We start from the raw sequence: 27079 nt of genomic DNA, 5'->3' as shown, positions 1-27079 counted from the left end.
ATTTTTGTATAATATTCTCGCATATAGTGCGGACTTTTAAAAATTTTCAAGTATATAAGTATTTTTGCTCCTTACGGCATCTATTAGCAAGTAGACACATTATTAGCAACATGATGCAAAAAGGACTTTTAATAAATAACACACTTGTCACCAGATGTCACTATAAACATAAAATATTATTCTCGAATGACGTGCAAAATTATTTTTATTTTCTACTGAACAAAGAATAAAATATTAAAGTGTAGTTATAAGTAACTATATAGTCTATATACAATAAAGATAAATATAAAATTAAATATAATGCTTAAACAAAAAGTTCTTAAATGGGAATCGAACCGACTAGTCCGCGCTAAAGCAATAGGCGTCAATGTGTTAAAATTTTATATAATATAGTAAATATTTATTTTTCAATAAATAATACTAACAAAGAAAAGTTTAGATATGCAAAAAAGGTAAGTACTTAACCTTATTAAGATTATGTGTCCAGAATTATTACACCATAGTTCAATAAGTACCTATCTTCTATGCAGGTAATTAATAATCACTACATAGTATAAAACAAAGTCGCTTTCTTTGTCCGTACCTTTGTATGCTTAAATCTTTAAAACTACGCAACGGATTTTGATGCGGTTTTTTTTAATAGATAGAGTGATTCAAGAGGAAGGTTTATATGTATAATAACATCCATTAAATATTGCACCCGTGCGAAGCCGGGGCGGGTCGTTATTATCAATATAATCGGAATACATTTGCCTAGAACCTAGTTCATTCTGCAATAACCTCTTTCGCTAAAAAGGCTTGAACGTCATGCCGACCTATTGACCTAATTTCACTTTAATATATAACACAGTATAAAGATACCACATATATGTATGAATCTTGTTCAAATACCTATAATCTAGGTACTTATCTTAATACTAAATCATGGCATTGCGATTGCCAAATACGCATGTCGGTTAGTCATACACGCGGCATCGTTTCCGCCTATAGACAAGGATAATTCTAGACATTTCTAGAAAACACAACAATGAGATCCCTTCACAGTACACACGTCCGTCTCAATGCATTGTCCTATTTCTGATATTATTTTTTAGACTGAGTTACTGAATAAGTTTTGTTACTTTTTACCATACCTACGCAGGATGGCGCAGCTACGAAATTTTACTTATATTTACTTAGTTTCATGAAATAAAATTACAAAAAAAAATTAAGCGTTCTGGTTCCGTTTTTACACAAAAAAAGTAACTTGGCGTGGCGTAACGTCCGATTAAAAACCACGTGGTCCATAATCAATGAACATTCCAGCAAAATGAGTAAAACTGTCGGCTGTCTAAGCTCCATGGATATTTTTGTTTAGTTATTACAATCTTGATGTTACTTAGAGGTCATTATAACCGATGTACTAAAGCGTGAATATTACTGCAGGAGTACCTACCTCGTACTTACATTTAAAGATAGAATTCATCATTGAATATTTTATGCAAATTGATTCAGGGTAAAGAACTTTGTATCTGGTTAGAAAGATACTAGATATCTAGATACATAACGAAGACATAGGCAGAAGTTGCATCTATTTTTAGCTATTTTACATATGAGAACTTTAAAATAACAATGAAACTTAATCCTCACACATGGGTAACCTCATATTTGATTCTAATGTTGTAAATACTTTTAACGATTTCGGCGACTACCTTAACCTTTTAGGATTTTGCATTGTAATTACGTGTTTAGGTTATTTTATTAACATAAATTGTGAAAAAGTATTAAATGTGCTATACATAACGACCTATTTTTCATTATTAGGTCTCAAGTTTTATTCATGATTCTAGAAAATACGAAGTACTTGAATATCCGAAAGCCACCTGTTTTTGATCAATACTGTGTTCGCCGGTGTTGCCAAGTTAAAGGGGAGGCAAAATTACTCTCACACTGTATTTTTTTGTTTGTCATTGAATGCAGATAAATTTAACAAATTTAAACTAACAAATATTATTATTACCTACCACTAATGGTCTTCAATCAATTTTATGTACAAGAATCGGCATTTTATGTTACATGAGATCGAAATCTACCTATAAAATTTAGGAAGGTACAAAATCAGACAAGTATTTTATGAACAAGTGCCTAAATAGAAATACCTTTGTAAATAATTTACAATGTAAATTAGTTTCTAACAAAGACAGGTAGGTAATCAATTGTTATTCCATAGCTTATTAATAAGTAACAATAAAAAAATACGAATAAATTAAATTCATTTCAATATAAAGTTTTATTATAAGCTGGTGTCCATTTTTTATTGAACTCTAAAGTGCAATAATATTAGTTCATCATAAAAATTACACCAAAAAGATTTTATTTATTAATTGGTATTATTAAGTCGGATATCATAATAATCGGGAACGTACTCGGATGTACCTAGCGCCGTTGGCGGACGATAGAGGAACTAACAGCCGGATGAGGCATGAACATTCTAGATGAAATTTAAAATACATTTTATTAGATGTAATTCTTACCAAATCCTCAAAACTAAAGTCATAAATAGAAATAATATACCATAATCTATATCTTTAATAAGATAAAACATGGACTTTAATTTAGAAATACAGATATTTCAATAATTTCCTAGAATGATCTCGAAGCTTCTCGAACCTTCCATGCTTATTCCTTCCTTTATAACTAGCGCCATCTAGTATTGAATAGCTACACCGTCACTTTAACGTTAGGTGTTATCAACATTTTTATGAAAATATTTTATAGAGAATGTTTTTACATTATAATTTTAAAAAAGTCGTTGTTTTTGGTAAAGCACCTGCAATTAAAAGACATCTCGAATTAATAAATAGTACATTTCATGGTATTTGGCTATGAATTTAGCTTAAAAAAAGCTCTTGGTTGGGTTTTATTGGCAAAACTTATAAAAAAACATTATATTGTATAGCATATTGCATATTCTGTATATATGAATAAATTAAAATATTCTTTTTAACCTCAAAATTATAAAATGTATATCTTCATTTAAATAATAGTGGTACACCGTTTCAAGTAAAAGGAATTTGGTCAAATATACGTATTTGTTACAAATCTTCCATTAATATATTACAATAATATTTGCAACATAAAATTACTGCCATGATACGATATCTTTGTAACAAATTATAAACAAAATTGAACTTATTTTTTTTTTTTTTAATGTTCGTTAAAAGTATATCGGTCATGTACGGTTTATCTGAACCAATGTTTGCAAACCGCTGGCGAGTAGCACGCCAAATCTAGAAAATTCTACTACTCCATAGATGTCGCTTGCTAGCGTCAGTATAAATACAATCTGACGTATCGGCCGGCGTCATTTGAAAAGAAACAACGAGAGCAGAAGTACTGCAATATCGCTGCGACTCTACAACACGTGTTAACAAAAACCGCGCTAGTCAGTTGTGTTAAGTAAATTGTAATAAGTGAATAAAATGCCTGAAGAGATGGAGACACAGTCCGCGGAGGTTGAGACCTTCGCCTTCCAGGCTGAAATCGCTCAGCTCATGTCACTGATCATCAACACGTTCTACTCGAACAAAGAGATCTTCCTTCGTGAGTTAATTTCAAACTCCTCAGACGCCTTGGATAAGATCCGCTATGAATCTCTCACCGACCCGTCGAAGTTGGACAGCGGTAAGGAGCTGTACATTAAGATCATCCCCAACAAAAGCGAAGGTACGTTGACGATCATCGACACCGGTATTGGTATGACCAAGGCCGACCTCGTGAACAACCTGGGTACCATCGCCAAGTCCGGCACAAAGGCTTTCATGGAGGCTCTGCAGGCGGGCGCTGACATCAGCATGATTGGTCAGTTCGGTGTGGGTTTCTACTCATGCTACCTGGTTGCGGACCGCGTGACCGTCCACTCGAAACACAATGACGATGAACAGTACGTGTGGGAGTCGTCGGCTGGTGGTTCGTTCACCGTCCGCCCAGACCACGGCGAGCCCCTCGGCCGCGGCACAAAGATCGTGCTGCACGTGAAAGAAGACCTAGCCGAGTTCATCGAGGAGCACAAGATCAAGGAGATTGTTAAGAAGCACTCCCAGTTCATCGGTTACCCCATCAAGCTGATGGTTGAGAAGGAACGCGAAAAGGAATTATCTGACGACGAGGCGGAAGAGGAGAAAAAAAGAGAGGCCGAGGATGACAAGCCCAAAATCGAGGATGTGGGTGAGGATGAGGAGGAAGACAAGAAAGACAAGAAGAAGAAGAAAACCATTAAGGAAAAGTACACTGAGGATGAGGAACTGAACAAGACCAAGCCCATCTGGACCAGGAACGCGGACGACATCACACAAGAGGAGTACGGTGACTTCTACAAATCCCTCACTAATGACTGGGAGGACCACCTCGCCGTGAAGCACTTCTCCGTTGAGGGTCAATTGGAGTTCCGTGCTCTCTTGTTCGTACCCCGCCGCGCACCCTTCGACTTGTTCGAGAACAAGAAGCGCAAGAACAACATCAAATTGTACGTGCGCAGGGTGTTCATCATGGACAACTGCGAGGACCTGATCCCCGAGTACCTCAACTTCATCCGTGGTGTCGTTGACAGCGAGGACCTGCCGCTCAACATCTCTCGTGAGATGCTGCAACAAAACAAGATCCTCAAAGTCATCAGGAAGAACCTGGTCAAGAAATGCCTGGAACTGTTCGAGGAGTTGGCCGAGGACAAGGAGAACTACAAGAAGTTCTACGAACAGTTCAGCAAAAACCTGAAGCTGGGCATCCACGAGGACTCTCAGAACAAAGCCAAACTGTCTGACCTGCTCCGCTACCACACATCTGCCTCCGGCGACGAGGCGTGCTCCCTCAAGGAGTACGTGTCGCGTATGAAGGAGAACCAGAAACACATCTACTACATCACTGGCGAGAACCGCGACCAGGTGGCCAACTCTTCGTTCGTGGAGAGGGTCAAGAAGCGCGGCTACGAGGTGGTGTACATGACCGAGCCCATCGATGAATACGTAGTACAGCAGATGAGGGAGTACGACGGCAAGACCTTGGTCTCCGTCACCAAAGAGGGCCTGGAGCTCCCAGAGGACGAAGAAGAAAAGAAGAAGCGCGAGGAGGACAAAGTCAAGTTCGAGGGCCTGTGCAAGGTGATGAAGAACATCCTTGACAACAAAGTGGAGAAGGTGGTCGTCTCCAACAGGCTGGTAGAATCTCCGTGCTGCATCGTTACCGCCCAGTATGGTTGGTCGGCTAACATGGAGCGCATCATGAAGGCACAGGCCCTGCGCGACACATCTACCATGGGCTACATGGCCGCCAAGAAGCACTTGGAGATCAACCCCGACCACTCCATTGTCGAGACGCTCAGGCAGAAGGCCGAGGCCGACAAGAACGACAAGGCTGTGAAGGATCTCGTGATCTTGCTGTACGAGACCGCGCTGCTGTCGTCTGGCTTCACCCTGGACGAGCCGCAGGTGCACGCGTCGCGCATCTACCGCATGATCAAGCTGGGTCTGGGCATCGACGAGGACGAGCCCGTGCAGGCCGAGGAGTCCAGCGCCGGCGACGTGCCGCCACTCGAGGGTGACGCCGACGACGCGTCGCGCATGGAGGAGGTCGATTAAATGTTTCCCGCCTATTCTGTAGCCATGTTGTAATGGTTTTTGTGATTGTTTTGTGCACTGGTGTACAGCCAAAGACTGATTTAGTTCAAAGAATTCCATTATCAATAAATGGTATTAATTAAATTAATCGATTTACTTGTTTTATTTCCCTTGTGTACTACATAGAAATTACATTACTCACCACACTTCATAATGCTAATCTATCGACATATAGCTTCAATGTGACACACCATTCACAATATCCGATTCTTTAGCCAGCCACACAAAATTACACGGGTGAAACAAAAACTTATTGTTGAACCCTGAGATAAAATCATATTTCATTTGTTTTTTTTAGGTATTTACTACAGTATCACAAAGTTGAACATTAATTATTACATAATGAAATACATCAATTAGGTACGGGGGGCAGAATACACGTACCACCAGTTATAACTTTAAATATTCAATTAAGATTTTTACACAGAATTAATTATTGATTACCTATACTTAATGTGGTGTATAGTGAATATAGAACACGGGGGGGGGGTTCCAAAGTCACACTGACAAATCACACGCCCCATGAAAATGGGCTTTTGGGTATTAGGTAGGGCTCTACCAAATGTATAGCCACATAACACCCTTATCAAATAATTTTGTATTCTGTGGTGGACACATTAAACCCGCAACTGTTAGTAATCAGACATTACTGTAGTACATAATATATTACTAACCAACGGATCACTGCCACACAACAGCTCAAAACCACAATAAATTATCAATATGTGACTGACATCGACAATAACTGCTAAATACAATCCGAGCCTTAGTACAATGTACTACTTTTCGAAACCTAACTCTTGGTTGGTAAATATAGATTTTTAAATTTCTTTATGCACAAAGAAATTTCTTCATACAAGTTGAATGATGAAATAAGGAAGCTAGTTATCCAACGGTATAGCTGATATTCAGTGATAAAAAAATATGTGGTACACACTGTTGCTTAGCAGCAGAACTACCTAAAAGTTGATTTCTAGTTTCTACGCCAACCGCCTCGCATTCAAGACCTACTTACCCCACAGAATATAGGAACCTTTTGCATATTATGTTTTGTAATATTCATTATCTACATACATAACATCACGCATTTTATCCCCGAAGGGGTATGCAGAGGCGCAACTAGGGCACCCACTTTTCGCCAAGTATGTTCCGTCCCATGATGTAATAGGGGGCGAGCCTATCGCCATATCGGGCACAAATTCCAGACTCCGGGCTGATACTGAGCAGAAAAACCCAAATATCACTTTGCCCGACCCGGGATTCGAACCCAGGACCTCAGAGCGCTATTATTATCTACTAATATTATAGATAATATTCATTATCTACTTCAGTAATTTAAATCTACTCACATGCTTGTATTACGAAAAGAATACATACATAAAAATCTAAATGTATGAAGATTTTTGCAATTGAAACCCTAATAGTATCCAAACTGCTAATGGTCCCAAAGTTTTTTCATTCTTTAATAAGCAACAGGATAGATTAGTATTTTTTTTACATAAATTGCCGGTTTGTCTTGACTATAAAATTCAAAATCTGTGGATGTAAGTAGATGTAAGTAGATAGATAAGTAGTCTTTAAAAACGATAGATAGTCTCCTTACAAAAGTTATTTTTTTTATACAGGCACGGGTTTTAATACGTTGTATACGATGGTCACTATCCGGGCGGATATCCTACCACCACTTTTCCTGTAGCAACAGCGATTCAGGTAGCTGCCCTTGCTCCGTCTCAAAAATTCACCTGTTTAATCAAAGCTCATATGAATCATACATGCTGAGAAATCAATTTAGTTCGTCTTACTTGGACTATCGGTAAAATTACATATAACTTTTATGACTCATTTTAATATTGATCACACCTTTGTTTCGTATTAAACTTTTCTCTCCCTTATTCACTACCGCACAGTACTTTCGACTTCCCATATTATCCAAGTATACGGGGAACATATAGATGATGTAGATGTAGATGTAGATGCCGTATATACGGACTTCAGTAAAGCATTTGATAAAGTGGACCATTCTATTCTAATTAATAAACTTTCTGGACTCGGCATAGGCGGTAAACTATTACAATGGTTCACGTCTTACCTAAGAAACAGGCTCTCTCGAGTTGTAGTAAACGGTTATACCTCTAATTCATTCCGGGCCACATCTGGAGTTCCGCAGGGGTCACATTTGGGACCCATTCTTTTTAATGCTTTTATTAATGACATCACATGCTGTTTTAAATACTCCAGATTTTATCTATATGCCGATGATGTTAAAATAATGAAACCGATTAAATCAAATTTAGATACTGTCCAGTTACAAGGCGACCTAAATAGAATGAACGACTGGTGCAATAATAATAGAATGTCCCTAAATATCAGTAAGTGTTATTACATCCAGTTTACGCGCAACAAAATTACTAAATCTAATAAGTATTACATCCACGGTCAGGAAATTACACAGGTAGACACAATTCGCGATCTCGGTATCTTGATTGATAGCAAATTGAAATTCGATACACATATTTTAAACATAACTTCGAAAGCATTTAAAAGTCTCGGATTTGTTATACGCAATAGTAAGGAATTTAAAGAAACTAAAACAAAAATAATACTTTACAACGCTTTAGTGCTTCCTATCCTAGAATATGCCAGTGTAGTGTGGAACCCTCACTATGACGTCTATATAAAACGTTTGGAAAGTGTGCAAAGACGATTTCTATATCACCTCTCTTATGGGGATCAATTAGCCGCAGAAATACCTCATCACTCAGATCGCCTGAAGTACTACAATATAAGTACCTTAGACGGACGCCGAAAGATGATTGATTTATTATTTTTGCAAAAGATGTTTAATGGTAAGTTAGACTGCAATGAGCTTGTAAGTGTCCTGAGTATTAACGCCCCAGCTCGAATTCCACGAAAAAGCGTATATAATCTTTTAAGTATCCCCTTATCTAAAACTAACTTGGGTCACTTCGCTACTGTGCCAAGGCTCTGTAGGCAGTATAATGCACTTGCAAAAACGCATGACATTGATATCACGGACATTTCTAAGTACAGGAAACAAGTCCTGCAACTGTTACGTACTCACAATTAATAATTATAATTAATCACATTCTCCACCATATGTTATAACATAAGATGTTATGTTTTGTCACTTCTTATTATGTTTTATCCCTTTTGTTTGTTATTCTAAATAATATTAGTAACAAATATTATTATTTTTGCCGCTGTACTAATATATAAATTTGCATGCTGTGGTCTCCTATAATTGAAGAAGCACGTCACATTGTTAATTATACCAATATTACGACATTGTATTTATTATATGCCGTGTATCCTTTGTTGGAGGTCCTTAAATAAATAAATAAATAAATAAATAAATAAATAAATAAATAAATAAATAAATAAACATTGAATGCTTGGTGTAGTCGGCATATACCTTCTTTACTCTATAAATTACTAACTAGTTCGTAACTTAATGATTGTACTATATTTCTCGCTAGCTGTAAATGCTGGGCTGAGGTGTCAGAGTCGATCCCCGAATCAGTAGTCTGAATTGCAAACGGTAAATTACAAGCTCGCCTTTATTTTAAGAAACTAATATACTTAGTTGCCGAATAGTTGGTGTATCACACCTGTGCGTATCCCTAAAAAGGAAAATAGGCATAAGGATGTATGTAAACTATAGATTAATTTAGTGAATACTTATTGCAGTTTTTTATAAGTATGGTGGGAAATATCATCATCAGTGGTGAAGAGTTTAAACAATATTGTACATATAGGTATAAAAATATTTTGCCTAAAGCTGCCTGAATATTCTGATAGGTAAAACGCAGTTTGATCTGATGCAAGCGCGGACCACACCCCGCTTGTATTGATCCCCAACCGTCTGGTCGTATTATGTATGTTGCCGAACGGGACGGGCGGAAGGTCGGATGCAAAATCAATAACACTGCATCGCTGTCTGGAAAAGGGGAGAGAGCATTCAAATTAAAATTGTACATGTTACTAAACTAATATTTTAGTTAGTTTATTGCTTTTTCTGACTCTAGTTCTACCTAGTTGAATGTTTTCTGGAAATAAGATAAAATAACAATAATTTAAAAATGATTCATTTTAATTGGGTGGGAAATGGATTGTTCTAGGACATATTATTTTTTATGGGTGACAAAATTATCGGGTTGTTCAAAGTGATTATAAAATAAGTGGCAAATGTAACGCCTGCCGATAAACAATAGCAATATCATCTGTAGGTAACAGTTTGAGCAGTGCACCGTGAACGGCACTACACGTAAAAGCATAAAACACGTCTTATTTTCAAATACCTACAATATTAAATAATAATGTAAATGATGTTATGGAGGAATATTTGCATCCCGAATTCAAAACATTAATTACCTTTGTTTAAAATACAGCACGTTATCTTTAAAGAATTAATTGTGAAAATAATGTACCATTGTTCTCTTGTGTTAATTAACAATGTTGCGCAATTACTTTTCGTAAAATATTTTTTCAACTAACTTAGTAGGTAGGTATATAAATAAATAAATAAAAATAAAATAAATAAATAAAAAATAAAAATGCTTTATTCATCACGTAGGCGAACATAGTTGCACTTATGATAAGTCAAGGTACATGAGAATATTTAATTATTACTTAATTAGATTAGCTTATATAAACAAAGACAATTTATATTGAAAATAAAATAAATGAAAAATATACTTAGTAAATAAAGAAGGTCGGGCTGGCAGGGAAGAAGAAATAAAATTATGTATATATGTATTTTTAAATAAGCAATAAGGGAGAAACGCGTCACGATCCTCACCGGTGAGGACAATAAAAACCCTAACCTAGCTAACCTACCAGCCTTTCACTAACTACCTAAGCGATGACTACCCGAAGAAGAAAGGCAGAAAGAAACTCCGGGCTTTATTTTTTGTCATCAATTGTCCATTCTTTTATAATATTGTTATTAAATATATATATATTTAATAAATCTTTTCTATACAAAGTCTGATTAATTATATAAGCTAATACACGCACATCACCGTAAAAGTGCGGAGAAAATCCACATAAAAGTAATTGGCAATAACTAAAAATTAACGAAAAAAAAACACTAAAATACTAAAAAAATTATAAAAACTATGAAACAGTCAGTGTACAGCGTGCATACGCCTACATTTACAAACATAATATTTTCATTTCATATTTTGTCATAGATCTCAGTCAATATAATTTAGATTATAAATTTTAAGGCTGGTGCAACAAAATGATCGGTCGGTCGTCTATTATACATTGATAATTCAATGAGTCAATAAATATGAAGACAGTAATACAATATTCGGTGAGATTCTTTGTTTTCGTTTGTTATTCATAAAGTAATAACACTGGTTAAATTGTCCTTTAAACTTAACACAAAGATGTACACTGTTTCGTGGCCGTAGATTGACAAATTGGCAGTACTTAGCTAGACGTTTTCTTGCATACGAAACGCGAGCCCCAAACAGTTGTCGTCCTTGAAATATTAGTCTTGTAAAGGACATTTTTATTAATAATACTTACCCCATTCAAAAAGGGGAACGGAATAAACAAGCTTATTCAGAAATTTACCCTAAGTTTAACAGACAAACCAGTTATAATGTCCGGAATTTGTAATTTTATTTATTTAGGATTTTTAAAATCTATGTGTTATCTAATTTAAGTACTTGCTATAAGGAAGAAAACGTTGTGTAAAAGTCGCTATATTTAGCGTAAAACCCATAAATACAAAACCACAGAAATATTATTCTAAATAAAATTATTCCGTAGCACTAGGGAATGCAATATTGTTACTCTCTCCAATGTAACAATTCTTCTACGGGATCTCGCAAGTTTGCAAGATTGAAGCGCAGTATAAACTGCGTGTATCATAGCGGGCTTAAAGGTCAACTCCTTCACTGTGCAAATAATTGTTTATCGTCTGTGAATCCTACGAGTATAGAAACAGAATGAGCTGTTAAAAACGGGGATTTAGTTTGCATACTTAATGAGTCTTCCATCGGATAAAACCAGCTTGACAAAAGTTTCATCTGGATGACAAATTTAGGTAGTTAACCTATTTGTTTGATTACCAAACCAATTCTTATTGCTTTTAATCACTTATTAAGACTGAAATTATAACCTGATGTTTTTTTAAAGAATTTGGTACCTCTCCCTGTAATATTAATAATACTTTAGAAGTGACGCATTCATCGAATGACGTAGTATTTTCTCGAACACGCTGTTCCTTATCGTTTAATCATTTCGCTAATATTTGATTTTGCCGCAAACGTTCTGTATTGTGGTTCTGTATTTGATGAATAATGACACTGTCGTTTATGACAATATATATTTATTAATTAAGACTATAAACATAATTATAATCAGACATGACCAGACGCTATCGGGACGTAAAGTGTGGAAGTGACAGTGGCCGGAAGGACGCCACATAGTGATGTCACTTTAGTAAGCTGAGACTACATCACTATGTAACATCTCCCTTTTTCATTTTTTGTTTTTAACAAAGACAATTGAGACTTAAGACTAGTTTCACAGAATGACAACATATACATTTGACTTATAACTTTTACATTCCTTAACTTATATGACATGTTACTTATACATTTGTGTAACTTACAGACTTAAAATTTACTTAGACAATTACACTTGACATTTATCAAACATATACTTAATCTTGAAACCTGACTGGGAGATTGACCTGTCTACCACTTCTAGTTTTAAGTATACCCTTTATAGGTTCTTCCTTTCTCACTTCCTCCTTTTGACTTTGACTTATTTCTTGACTCTCTGTTAAATTTTCTGGAATATTTTCCTTATTAAGACTTGAAGACGGAGGACATAACAAGTGTTGCCTATTTCTTCTAAATGTACACCCATCTGGGGCTTCGACAATAAATGATCTAGGTTCATCACATTCCTTTATGACTTTTCCAGATTGCCATTTAGAATCAGGTGATTTTTGAACATCACCCTATCTCCTTTCTTGACTTTAGACAACTCCTTAGATTTTTATCAAAATAAAATTTCTGTTTGACATTATTATGTTGTTTTATTTTCCTATATTCCTTATGACTTGTTATTTTAGGTTGCAGATGCTTAACAACAGTAGGTATTAGTGTTCTGAGACGACGAGACATCAATAATTCAGCAGGAGACGGTAAGTTTCCTCTAGGTGTGGTTCTATATTGCAGCAAGGCAAGATGAGGATCATCTCCAGACTCAGCACATTTGGTAAGTATGCGCTTTATTATTTTCACTCCAGATTCCACTAATCCATTTGACCGTGATAGGTAAGGACTTGACGTTGTATGACATATACCCCAAGAATCTATAAACTGCTTAAATTCTTGTGAACTGTAGGGTGGACCATTATCTGACATTATTTTTACAGGAATCCCGTGACGACTGAATATAGGTTTCAAAACATTTATTAATGCTTTTGCTCCTGTTGAGCTGACATTAGCTATTTCTATATAATTAGAATAGTAATCTTCGACGACAACAATAGTTTGACCTTTAAATTGTAAAAAATCTATACCAACTTTTTCCCAAGGAAAAGAACTAATCTTATGAGACATTAGAGGTTGTGGAGGATTTGCATTTCTGTGTGACAAACAGATTTCACAATTTTCTACACATTGCTGTATATCATGTGACATTAATGGCCAATATACAACACCTCTTGCAAAATTTTTTGACTTTTCTATACCTTGATGACCATTATGTATCATTTTCAGAATTTCTGGTCTCAACTCTTTAGGTATAATAAGACTGTTACCTTTTAATAGCAGACCTTTGACAGCATGTATTTCATGACGACAGTTCCAATAAGGTAAGACTAATTTATTGACTTCAGATTTTCTATCAGGCCATCCATTTTGATAGTAATTCTTCAGTAGTTGCAGACTTTCATCTTGTTCCGTAGCCTTGGTGAGCCACTGGAGACGTTCTGCTGTAATAGGTAAGTGATTAACAAGCATATTGACATGAACCCTGACATCTTCATCCAGCTCATCTTCACTGGACTCTGGTAAAGCTGCTCGAGACAATGAATCAGCTATGTACATTTTAGTACCAGGTTTGTATTCAACTCTTAAATCATAAGCTTGTATTCTCAACATTAACCTCTGTAGACGCGTTGGAACTTCTGCTAAAGGCTTTTTTAAATAAAGTAACTAATGGACGATGATCTGTTTCGACAGAGACTATTTTACCATAGACATATTGATGAAAACGAATACATCCAAAGACAATGGCATATAATTTTTTCAATCTGTGCCATATGTTTCTGACTTGACGTTAAAGTTTTAGAAGCATAGCAAATTGGATGATTATCCTGAAGCAAGACTGCACCGACTGCGGACTGACTTGAATCTACTGACAAGAGAACTGACTTTTTAACATTATAATGTGACAATACTGGTGCCTGACAAATAATATTCTTAAGACGTGTATATATAGCTTCATGACTTTCATTCCATAGCCATTCACTTGACTTTTTTAATAAGTGACGGAGAGGTTCAGTTTCCTCTGACAAGTTTTAATAAATGCTCCTAAATAATTTAAAATACCTAGAAACCTTTGTAGATCCTTAAGACACATAGGAGACGGCATATCCTTGATAGCCCTGACTTTTTCTGGATCCGTGACACACCTTGTTGTGAAAATATGTGACCTAAGTATTTGACTTGTGTGTGACCAAATTTACACTTACTTTTATTAAATTTTAAATTGACTTGTTGTGCCTTCATTAATACTCTTTGTAAATTTTCATTATGTTCTTGACGATCGTTGCCATAGACTAATATATCATCAGCATAGACCATAACTCCAGGCAAAACACCAAATGTTTCAGTCATAATACGATGAAATATTTCAGGGGCACAATTAATACCAAATGGCAATCTTTTAAATCTATACCGACCAAAAGGAGTATTGAATGTACACAACATTGAACTTTCTAAGTCCAGACGGATTACCCAAAATCCACTACTCGCATCCAGAGTAGAAAAATATGATGCACCATGTACTTAGATCGTGACATTATCAATAGTAGGTATTGGATAATGTGATCGACATATAGCTTCATTTAAGTTTCTTGGATCAAGACAGACTCTAAGTTGACCATTCTTTTTCTCAACTAATAAAAGTGAACTTACCCATGATGTTGGCTCAGTGACCTTACAGATGACATCCATACTTTCCATGTTGTCTAGTTCCTTCTTCAGTCTATCATGAAGTGAGAATGGAATTTTCCGAGGTGAATCTATTTTAGGACGGATATCATTATTAATTGTGATATGACATTCACCTGGTAGACAGCCCAATCCATCAAATACACACTTAAATTTAGACAAAAGATTCTCTATATGAGTATCTTTTTTGACATAGCATGACTTAAATTCAGAATTATTTTCATGTGCTTGTAATTGACAATTTATATTGCTATTTGTAAATTTTGACATTTTATGACATTTAGTTAGACTAACCATATTATTTTGACTTTGACAGTTGTTTAATTTTTCAATATTAAACACTCTTTTTAACCAGACCCAATTCTGCACAAAGTATTTTTACCAAGTACAGTTGGTGACGACACTTTTGCAATAATAAATTTAATATTTTTATCTGTTTCTGACTACCAATACTAAAACACAATTAAATGTTTGTTGACCTAATATTGGTATGGTATTTCCACAATAAGAAGTTACTATAGCATGACAAGGTGAAAATTCTTTTGACAACATTTAGTGACTTAAATAAATTATATGACATTACATTGGCATCACTGCCAGTATCCAATATGCATTTTATATTGATGTTGTTAATTGTTAAATCAATAGTCCATTCTGCTTTCTTAGAGTGACTTGAATTTAAATTCCCAATTAGCATATTATTTGACACATTAACTTTGACATTTTCACTTTTTGCTACATGTATGAGTTTAACAGATTTAGACTTACAGCACGCTCATAATGTCCTCTAATTTTTGCACTTTCACACTTGGCATATCTAGCAGGACACATGTATTTATGCACTTGACCACATTTAGTACACTTTGTTCTATCTTGAGACTGCGACCTGGCACTTTGACTTTGAGCTCGCCGTGACTGTGGTTTGGTTGATGACTGAGATTGATAAAAGACATTGGAAGAAGACTCCTTAAATTCTTCTGCATGTGTTTTCGCTGACACAATGCTTTTAGCAAGGTTTCGCGCCTTTTCTAATGACAGATCTTCTTCAAGTAACAACTTTTCTCTGACATGATGAAAAGTTTCATGCATATTAGTGATGAAAATATCTTTTATCATTCTATCTTGGAGACTACCAAATTCACATGACTTACTCTTATTTATAAGACGAGTTAGGAAATCTTCTAGACTTTCATCTACTTTTTGTTTTGTAGTGAAAAATTTGTAACACTCATATGTAATGTTTCTTTTAGGTACAAAGTATTGTTCAAACTTTTCGACCAGTTGCGAAAATTTTACATTTTCTATGTTTAGGTTGAAAGTGTTGAATATATCAAGACATTCGTTGCCAATGAAATGCAACAAGACAGCCACTTTGCGGTCATCCGGCTCATCAAAAATGGCGCTCGCTTTCATAAAAATGACAAAACTTTGATACCATCTCTTCCAGTTTGTGGACAGATTTCCTTCTAGACTCATGGGCTTGATATTACCCATAATGTTGAGCTTCTTTGGCGATTTGGAAGCCATTTCTTGCCGCTCGCCACTTGCAGTGTCTTCATCGCTTTTAGACATTTTTCTTTTTTGATTGACTTCTGACACCATGTATTGTGGTTCTGTATTTGATGAATAATGACACTGTCGTTTATGACAATATATATTTATTAATTAAGACTATAAACATAATTATAATCAGACATGACCAGACGCTATCGGGACGTAAAGTGTGGAAGTGACAGTGGCCGGAAGGACGCCACATAGTGATGTCACTTTAGTAAGCTGAGACTACATCACTATGTAACACGTTCTATTGTGTTTTGATTACCATAGTTTTTACAAGTAAGTATTAAAACTTATAATGGGAAGAGCAGGTAGCTCGCTTGAGGGTAAGACCACGTCTACCATAACCTTCAATTAAACCACCCAAGAGTCAGTGTTGTAGATGTCATTTTGAAACTTTATTTGAAAATATAGTTTAGTTTTTTTGATAAAAAACGATGTTTAGTCCCATTGCTCAGTAATGGCTATAATATCCCTTAAAAAACATAAAACCAAGAATATAAATATACTTACATTTTCTGCTTGGCAACAAAAATACTAGAAACTACTCAAAAAATATACTTACAATAATATGATTGAAAATATATTTTTTTTTAATCCGCAAAGAATCTATCCTATAGAGTGCGTTCGGCTAATTTCGAACGGTTTTTCGGTGTGTTGCGAGGAGTCTCGAAAATATTTTTTTTGTCATAAATTATTTAAGCAATACTAACATTTTATACATGAAACAGGTTATTATTAATGCTACTTTATGTGATATACTTATATTTTATTATTTTATATTAAATTACTATTTAATCATCTTCCAATTCTTTCTGTGTAAGCTTAAAAATAGATGATAATATCTGTATAAACATTTAAAACCCTTAGAAAAGATCGGACCTTCGCGAGATAAGTTCGGACTCTGTTCTAATAACGCTTCTAATGCTAGTATGATAAGGTCTACAAAATCAAACAGAAGTCTCGAAAATGTTAAGAAGAGCGAAATCCACCTTTTTTGTTCCAATGCACATAGCGCACCCGTTCTTAGTCGTAGCATCAACTGTGGTATATAGGGTGGGGCAAAAAGAGACTGCGTAGTCGCCTACATAGCTTAAACTAAAAAATAACCATAGATTCCTGGTATTTTTTCGTTATACGATCTTACCCCGTATCCGATCTTACCCGAACGCACCTTACGTAAAATCGTCCTTACTATCTATTGCTCGCGGCTTTGCTCGCGTGAAAATGTTTTGCCGGAATAAAAAGAAGCCTATAGCATTCGGGGTAATGTGGCTTCCTATCAGTGAAAACAAATTCAAAATCGGTTTAGTAGTTCCTGAGATTAACGCGTTCAAACAAAGAAACTTTTCAGCTTTATACATTAGTATAGATCTGGACAAAGATTAGCCATCTATAAGTATTCTACAAAATATACCATACAATTCTTCACATAAAATCGTTCAATATTATTTACCAATCGATAAACTGGATGTCAATGACTTGAATCATGTTTACCGTTGTTACAGTCATATGTTAATTGTAACGTCTTATTTGGAGGACAAAAACATTAACATAACGCCAGCAACTCCAAAGTAAGGATAAAAGAATAATAAAGTAATAGAAATATTTGTTGTCGCGTTTATCCGTCTCATATGGGTAGACTATCGCTTTTGATAGAATACCAAGCCGATTATATGAGTTATCGAATCGAAAATATAATTCTTATTTATCGATGAACCATTAACGTCATTCGTTTAGAACACAAGTTCACAACCTTTATGAGTCAGAGGTGATAAAGCGAAAAATCTTTCTAATTTTATCACTTGTATTAGGTTAATATATTCACAAAATACACGTGTTAATTTTTATGAGTTGACAATATGAACTGTTATAAAATGGATACATACGTAAATTGTTAAAATCATTACCCTTCCTCGCTTCGTCGTAGTCGGGTAAATAACACAAAATAGTTCAAAAGAAATACACTTATTTTTCACAAAATATGACGTATATATTACAATACAAAGACCTTCACCATTGTACTTAATTTGTATTGTATTTAAATCTAATTTTTAGTTTCCTTATTTCGACCATTATCGTATTATGAATTAAGTGTTATTTATATTAATGTTTATTTATTGCTAAACAGACACTGTATTGAAGTCTAGAACCTTCTATGTAGTTATAGTAATATGAAACCTACATATCTACTCACACAGCGTCAGTTTCCTACAACAAAACGCGTGGATTGCGGATTCTTCAATGATATCGCTAAATAACCAAGTATTATATTATACAATGTTACCTTGATATTACCAGTATAGAATACTTTCGCTTTACATATTTGCATATTCTATTTTTGTACCCAAAGAGGGGATAGATTTTGTGTATGACTGAATGATGATTATATATTGCTGAACAAGGGCCATAGTCCACCACGCTTAGTGCGGACAGACTTTACTTATTATCTTCGAGGTTCTTATGGAGAATTCTCAGATATGTAGATTCTCACGATGATTCCCATCACAGTTACAACATAAGATAATTGATAATCAATCTATTCTTAAATTAATTTAGTGCTTAAGTATTGTTAATAATGATTGTGTTGTGTATTATTCGTTTTGTTAAATAAAATCAGATGTGTCTGCCGTGGGTTTTCATGACCTTCGTCTCAGCAGTCCGATCCATTCCGAACTAGCGTAGCATGTGTATATTAGTAAATTATGACCACATCCCAGTCCCTAAACATCCAAAATGCAATAATCTATGATCCTTTCTCAAGCTTCATAAAGAATATCTTTTCTAACGATATTCAATACTTAATTAAATGTTGTGTTGTCTCTATGCGTGTGTTGCAGTATAGGGACGGTCTGTGGAGTCTATTCTAGAATGGTCTCTAATGTGTGGGTTGCGGCGGGAGACCTTATCATAGTTTGTCCTGTGTTTTATACATACGTGATAAGTTCTGACTTATTTACTTAATGCATTATTTTAAAAATGAAAAATACTTTATTTAAATTTAAATATTGACGGGTCATTATAATTTATGTAAACCCCTCGAGTAGGTGTCATAAGTGCGTTTGGTATAAAAATGGGAGTGGATGAAAAAATAAGATTAATTGATCAAATTAAAACTGGGAATACATGAGGAACTTTTATTAATCATTTCACCTTTCACTGAGGAGAAAAAGTCTTTCAATTGATTAATAATTATTTACAAACAAAATCACGAAACTGACCGCCATACGTAACACACAACCAGAGTAGCAGCCAAAAATAGAGACTTGGGAAAAGCTACGTAATTTTTTTTAATATAATAATATTTCATATTATGAGTTTGATAATTTTTGTGAAATTCACCGTAAATATTAAATACATGCTTTGAAAAATTTCTGAAAGCGCCATCTGTGAAACAAACTAATATTTATTATTGGACAGCTATGAATATATAGATGGCGTAACTTTTTTAGGTAAGGCCTATACTCGAAATTATTGCAGCTACTCGACAATAGATGGCATTATTAACTATTTATTACTAAAGCGCAATAAATTATTATTATGCTTCTTATAGAATCACAGGTTTAATTTTATGACGTTTATTTGTGGCTACGTTCATAATAACCAAAATAAACACTAGCATATCGACGTAATATGCCCAGACCGAGAACATTCCACAATTTGCGCCAGTGAGATGACCCAGTTTTGTGGCATTGAGGGGCAAGATCAATATCATGGCGTGCCGCCTGCCTTTACCACGCAGTTCTAGTAAAATGGAAAATGCGAGAAAGTTCTAAACACGATTCATGCTACCTTTGGCATTTACGGCTGTAAGCTGAAATTTTTAATTTTAGTTTTGCACTTTCTTCGTTCTGGAAAGTGAACAATCCAAATATTTTTTAAATAAGTATCAAAAATGCCGTTAACAAAGTTCAAAGTTTCAATACAATATACCTATCTAACTTGCTATCTCAACTGAGAGTAATTAGACATCAATGTGAGAGGTGTCTTGTTTCCATAAATGAGATCAAGATTGTTTCTCTATGAAGTTTGTAGACCGATAAGCTTGTAGATCCATTTGAACTATGGAATCTTATCAATTTCAAGTGCCTAAGAACTCTTGAAATACAAGAGTCCTTGCACGTCGTAGTACTCCTAATACGTAGTAGGTACTAATTAGATAATTAGGACAGATTCTACGTAAAACAACGCTCAATAATACTTTTTAACTAAGTACTTAAGTACATAATGAAATTGGCAAATGAAGCTAATACATAAATCCTTGTATTATTCACGTGTGGTTTGTATTGAACGGAAACTCGTCCTTATGGCGTGTCAGTTGTGCCGTTATAAAGGAATGTTCTGGTATGGTCATGATTGCAGGTAAAGCTTTTGTTCGCGCGCATAATACTACAATGCAGCAAATTAAAGTGTTGTATGGTTTCTAGATGTTTCGCTTGACAAACCATGGAAAATTCATGTACTTAATAATGAATGTTATATCTTGATTATTTAAACGAATGATTGGCATTATTACTAAGTTTCTATTGGATTAGATTTACAAATTGGACAATACAGATTTGTATTATCGTTTTAGTTGTATCGTGGATATTATTTAAATCAAAAATTAAATAAATAACTGTTGCTTGCAGCTTCGGTCTCATGGAGGAGTTTTGCCGGTATAGAAGTCCCGCTTATACATTTTCTTGGGATAAAAAATAGTCTAGTATAGACTTTGTTTTTCTGACTCTTCTACCTATGTATTGTATGTATTATCAAAACTATATGTATGTATGCCCGTAGACGTTACATGGGAACCTGATCATAAGTAAACTTGTTCCAAAATGGAACCAGGATAATAAATGTAGCTATCCGGCCCATTACAGTCCACACCTAGCCAGTCCCGGACTTTGAATTTTTTCGAGGCAGGGCAAAATTTGAAAATTTACCACCCACCTATATTTTTACCTTTGTCATCTTCATCACCATTTTGCGCCCCACGGAAATAATTTTAGTATTGCATGTACTGGATGTCTTAGTAGTCAAAGTTGCATTAATGATTAGTTACGTATTCGTCTGCCAAGTTTGAATTCGCCGCCCAGGGCATGGGCCCCGGCTATCCCCCTTATAGATCCGGGGCTGCACCTAGCCTAAAATATGCACGTAGTTTATACCTAAATACGTAGCTGGATATGTATACTTATACAATTATATTTTTGGACGCTACTCTAAAATTGCTGCAAGGTGATAAATGCCGGAATTTGATGTTTCGTTTCACGCAAATTACTTATCTACCTACTAAAAATAGTGACGTGATGTCGTTGGTGATATTTTTATTCACTGGAAAATTCTCTACAAAATGCACGTTTTTCTCTAGCTTATATTATTATAACTTGCTTCTTGAGATATAGTTGATCTTATGAGAGTACCATTGGAACCATATACTTAAGTATTGAAAAATCCTATTTAGAAACATGCCAATTAACATGTTACATAAACTCACGCTTATACTCATTGAGAGGTAAGCAAAGACGACGATAGATGGTTAGCCTGACGACATAATATGGCCTATGGGACATGCCTCCAACCCTAATTATGTATTTTATAATTAATTATTTATTATTGGAAAATCTCACTTTCGAGCCTCGAACCCAGGAACTCGCCGCAGGACTTATACTACCAGTTACCACTAGGGGCAATAACGCAATAATGAAAAACATTGTATTAAAATTTAAAACACGTGTATTCATTGTGACAAAACACCAATTTACAATTAATTGGTTACTATGTAAACTATCATATCTGAAAATTGCTAATTTTACCTTTTTTTGCGTTTCGTTATCTACTATTTCGTATACTAAAAAAAACACAACAAAAAAAAGATAGAATAGTTTACTTAGGAGTCATCCATTTATAGCTTAAAATGTTTTTATTCGTCATTGTTTATAGCTAGGTTTTATATTTTGCGCATTCGGGTGCAGAGTGCAATCGATCAATACAATGAGTCATGCGCCGTAACATTAAACGATGCATTCCACGCAGTCTGGAAATATCCGCGGGAACAATTGATAATAAATGGTAAATTAATTACAAGGTTTTATGCTTTTTCCAAACTTTTATATATATGCTTATTTATACAGTAATTAAGTATGTGAGGTTAAAATGTCTAAAATTCTAAAGTTGATATTCCGGATTTCATTTGAATATTGAAAAAATATATCTATAGTATCAGAATCCAAAGCCTGGACTCACTGTTTTTGGGTTCAGGGTATTCGCTATCTACGTGAGTCTTGGGAAATCGAAAAATACTTATGTATTTAAGTATAAAAAAGAAAACCACGTATACATAATACAATATAAATTAGGCAGGAATGTAATAAATATCTTTAAGTACTTAAACGATTTAAAGATTTAATATTAAGAAAGTTCATAATACTTAATTGAACTATTTACTAAGTAAGTAGGTAAGTATATAAAAATATAGTCTAATTATAAAAAAAAATTCTAGCGAAGAAAAAACCTAGATTAAAAGATGCAGAAAAGTCTGGCATTTACAAATATGTACAACTTATATTGGGTATATTTTAGTTTCGACATGATCGACTTTCGTCATAACACCTTCATTGAATAATGTATAACATTGCATAATGAAGATCAAGAAATAATAATATTATCATATTTGTGAGTCATTCATTTACGGCTTGGCCACCAAAGTTCATCGATCTTCAAGAAAAATATTTTCATGACGTCACCAAACCCACGCCTGTTTTTGCATTTGATATTAAAAAATTTAGTTACGATGCCAAAATAAGGTCGCGATTCGCGCCATCTTGCCAAAATATTTTTTTTTATGAGACTATGGAAGTCGTTAGTAAAACGACCCATGTCTCGCGAGTACAAAAGAAGGGTGGAATTTTCTAGCATTGACCTTCTTTAACCATCCCCAAAAGGGCGCGCATTTAATTTTGTAAACAAACCGATTTACTCTCTCTTTCGCGCATTACGTCAGTCACAGCTGTTCGACTGCGTTCCAGACATTTGCTTGAGTGTTGCTAGCCGTCCGTTAAAAATCCTGTAACAATAACAATGCTTTTGAATCAAACTTGTTCAATTATAAATAATAAAATCGTCATAATTAAAAATTTTCCTTTATTTAAGTATTGTATTTTCTTTTTAAAGGTTAGCGCAAAATCAACTTTTACTAGAAATCTAATAAGTGTTACTATTTGGTTAAGAAGGTGGATCTAGATCGAAGTTACTTATTGTTACGCTATACGGATTAAAACTTCTATCACTGCAAATTTATTATGCATGTCTTAAAAAAATATTCCTAATCTAAATATATGCATTTATTGTCGGAATTTAACCCTAATTAGAATATATAAAAAAATAATTAACTAACGATTTAAAACAAATCTTATCTATACATTTAAAACAAAATCATATATTATTCATTTTTGTTGATTAAAGCTTTATTAAAAAATAACTCGGAGATTGAAGGATACTATGTATACCACATTTCATAACCTTTTTCCATTTTCTACTCATAATACATGAATGAAATACATTTTAATTTCCGGTTTATTACAAAATGTGTGCTCACTTTTTCCTGAAATTAAGTAAATTCATAGAAAATTAAATAACAATTTCCGACGATTCTCGATTTTTTATGACGCAGTAACATCGGGAGAAAACGAGTAAGCACTATAGTTTTCGTCTCTATCAGCAAGTGCCGCATTCTTATTGGTCGACCTGACTGACCTTCCAGAATGTTCGACCAAAGACCCGTACCGATTGGCCGCGTCGCGCATGTTGTAGAACATTCGCGAATTCTATTCGTTTAATATTTAAGCGCGCGCAGTGCGGCGGGAACTCAGTACAATTTGAAACACAATACGAAGCAGACGAAGAGACATCGGTGCGAAATCGAAACGCAAGTTACGCTCTCAGCGAAGTGAAGAATATTTCCAGCGATTTTAAGAGTATTATTTACGGAAGAAAAGTAATCAACACACAATCAAAATGCCAGCAATTGAATTGACCTCGGTACGACTTACTCGTGCGTCGGCGTGTGGCAGCACAGCAATGTGGAGATCATCGCCAACGACCAGGGCAACAGAACAACACCGTCGTACGTCGCGTTCACGGACACCGAGCGGCTGATCGGTGATGCGGCCAAGAACCAGGTGGCGCTGAACCCCAACAACACAGTGTTCGACGCGAAACGACTGATCGGCAGGAAGTTTGACGACCCAAAGATCCAACAGGATATGAAGCACTGGCCGTTCAAGGTGGTCAGCGACGGCGGCAAGCCCAAGATCCAGGTGGAGTTCAAAGGCGAGATGAAGAGGTTTGCGCCCGAGGAGATCAGCAGCATGGTGCTGACCAAGATGAAGGAGACCGCCGAGGCGTACCTGGGCAGCGCGGTGCGCGATGCGGTCATCACTGTGCCGGCATACTTCAATGACTCACAGCGACAGGCAACCAAGGACGCAGGCGCCATCGCAGGACTGAATGTGCTTCGCATCATTAACGAGCCCACCGCCGCTGCACTCGCGTACGGCCTTGACAAGAACCTGAAGGGCGAGCGGAACGTGCTCATCTTTGACTTGGGCGGCGGCACCTTTGATGTGTCCATCCTGAGCATCGACGAGGGCTCGCTGTTCGAGGTGAAGGCGACGGCGGGTGACACTCACCTAGGCGGCGAGGACTTCGACAACCGACTGGTGAACCACCTCGCCGAGGAGTTCCAGCGCAAGTTCAAGAAGGACCTACGTTCTAACCCTCGCGCTCTCCGGCGTCTACGCACCGCAGCCGAGCGAGCCAAGCGCACGCTCTCGTCCAGCACTGAAGCAACTATCGAGATCGACGCGCTGTACGAGGGCATCGACTTCTACACGCGAGTGTCGCGCGCGCGCTTTGAGGAGCTGAACGCAGACCTGTTCCGCGGCACCCTCGACCCCGTGGAGAAGGCGCTCAAGGATGCCAAGATGGACAAGAGTCAGATCCACGACGTGGTCCTCGTCGGTGGCTCGACGCGCATACCCAAAGTGCAGTCGCTGCTTCAGAACTTCTTCTGCGGCAAGAAGCTGAACCTGTCCATCAACCCGGACGAGGCGGTCGCGTACGGCGCCGCCGTGCAGGCCGCCATTCTGAGCGGCGCCACCGACTCCAAGATCCAGGACGTGCTGCTGGTGGACGTGGCTCCACTGTCGCTCGGAATCGAGACCGCTGGTGGCGTCATGACCAAGATCGTCGAGCGCAACTCCAAAATCCCGTGCAAACAGTCGCAAACGTTCACTACGTACTCTGACAACCAGCCGGCAGTCACCATCCAGGTGTACGAGGGTGAGCGCGCCATGACCAAGGACAACAACCTGCTCGGCACGTTCGACCTGACCGGCATCCCGCCGAGCGCCTCGCGGCGTCCCGAAGATCGACGTCACTTTCGACATGGACGCAAACGGTATCCTGAATGTGTCCGCCAAGGAGAACAGCACCGGCCGCTCGAAGAACATCGTGATCAAGAACGACCGCGGGCGACTGTCGCAGGCGGAAATCGAACGCATGCTTGCCGAGGCGGAGAGGTACAAGGAAGAGGACGAGAAGCAGCGGCAGCGCGTGGCGGCACGCAACCAGCTTGAGGCGTACGTGTTCAGCGTGAAGCAGGCGCTCGACGACGCCGGCGACAAGCTCAGCGAGAGCGACAAGAGCACGGCGCGCTCCGCTTGTGATGAGGCGCTACGTTGGCTCGACAACAACACCCTCGCCGAGCAGGAAGAGTACGAACACAAGCTCAAGGACCTGCAGCGCGTCTGCTCACCAGTCATGACGAAGATGCACGGCGGCACCGGTGCTGGGCGCCAGGAGGGCAACAACACGGCAGAGGTGACGGACCCACCGTCGAAGAGGTCGACTAAACACTCGTCTCACTTGAACATCACACAGCAACATAGTACCTGCAGTTCCTACGTGATTCGAAAGTATGAAAGAATGTATTGTATGCATCTTAATGTAATGTATTATGTTTATAAGACTGATTTAATTTATTGTAACGTAAATGGCAGTACATGATCACCAGTTGGAAAAAAAAAATAAAGTAATTACTTAAGGTTATTTAATTATTTTGTAGTTTCATTTATCTACATAACTCTTGTACTTATCCTAATTAATTAAAGTTATTAATTTCAAAATTTCTTAGCTCCAATAGATACAATTTGAAGATTACATCTATTGGATTAAATTTATATATTGAAAATAAAAAGAAATTTTATTGTTTATTCCTTTATATCGGCTAAACATTGTATCATGGGGCTCTACTGGGACTTTGAATTAAATGTTAAAACCTGTAAATTCAAGGAAACAAATCACCTGTTAAGTACCTACCTAATATAAACAGAGAACATATCCACCAAAAATCTAGTCCAGTAGACTCAACTATCTTTACGTTCTAAAACGATTCTTAGTTGGTATCGCTGGTCACAATATAAAGTAATTTAATATTTTACTACTGCAAGGAAGGTTATTCGTCGTATTTTATGAGGTTTGTTCATAATAAAAGTATTCGCAATTGACTGAATGATTTTTGATTCGTTAGTTTTAGTTTTAGTGTGATTTTTAGGTCAGGCGCTTAAAAGGTCAATAAAGTCCAACTTCAGTGACCAT

General features: G+C 36.4%; 2 protein-coding genes and 1 pseudogene across 4 annotated transcripts; 2 read left to right on the top strand and 1 right to left on the bottom strand.

The window, feature by feature from the left end:
- Positions 1-3331: 3331 nt before the first annotated feature.
- LOC115449078 (heat shock protein 83) lies at positions 3332-5743 on the top strand. The gene has a single exon (XM_030176783.2). The coding sequence runs from the start codon at positions 3462-3464 to the stop codon at positions 5610-5612; it is 2151 nt and encodes a 716-aa protein (XP_030032643.2). The 5' UTR covers positions 3332-3461; the 3' UTR covers positions 5613-5743.
- Positions 5744-11998: 6255 nt separating this feature from the next.
- LOC119193738 (uncharacterized protein K02A2.6-like) lies at positions 11999-15220 on the bottom strand. Of its 3 annotated transcripts, none has more exons than XM_037447364.1 (2): positions 14843-15220; positions 11999-13635 (listed from the first exon to the last, which is right to left on the bottom strand). In XM_037447364.1, the coding sequence occupies exons 1-2, from the start codon at positions 14844-14846 to the stop codon at positions 12650-12652; spliced, it is 990 nt and encodes a 329-aa protein (XP_037303261.1). In that variant the 5' UTR covers positions 14847-15220; the 3' UTR covers positions 11999-12649. The 3 variants fall into 3 exon arrangements, with proteins under 3 accessions (XP_037303261.1, XP_037303262.1, XP_037303260.1); XM_037447365.1 differs by having other exon boundaries at positions 11999-13632; XM_037447363.1 differs by lacking the exon at positions 14843-15220 and adding an exon at positions 14255-14704.
- Positions 15221-24289: 9069 nt separating this feature from the next.
- On the top strand, positions 24290-26538 carry LOC119193739 (annotated as a pseudogene).
- Positions 26539-27079: the final 541 nt, after the last annotated feature.

This window comes from Manduca sexta, unplaced genomic scaffold (assembly GCF_014839805.1).
Source record: "Manduca sexta isolate Smith_Timp_Sample1 unplaced genomic scaffold, JHU_Msex_v1.0 HiC_scaffold_976, whole genome shotgun sequence".
NCBI classification, from domain to species: Eukaryota; Metazoa; Arthropoda; class Insecta; order Lepidoptera; family Sphingidae; genus Manduca; species Manduca sexta.
This window is presented reverse-complemented; position numbering and strand designations above follow the sequence as displayed.

Coding starts and splice junctions, on each gene's coding strand:
- LOC115449078 (XM_030176783.2), top strand. CDS start 3,462: ATGCCTGAAGAGATGGAGACACAGTCCGCGGAGGTTGAGACCTTCGCC.
- LOC119193738 (XM_037447363.1), bottom strand. CDS start 14,297: ATGCCGTCTCCTATGTGTCTTAAGGATCTACAAAGGTTTCTAG. Junction 13,636..14,254: donor GGATCTACAAAGGTTTCTAG/GTATTTTAAATT, acceptor TACCTATTACAG/CAGAACGTCTCCAGTGGCTC.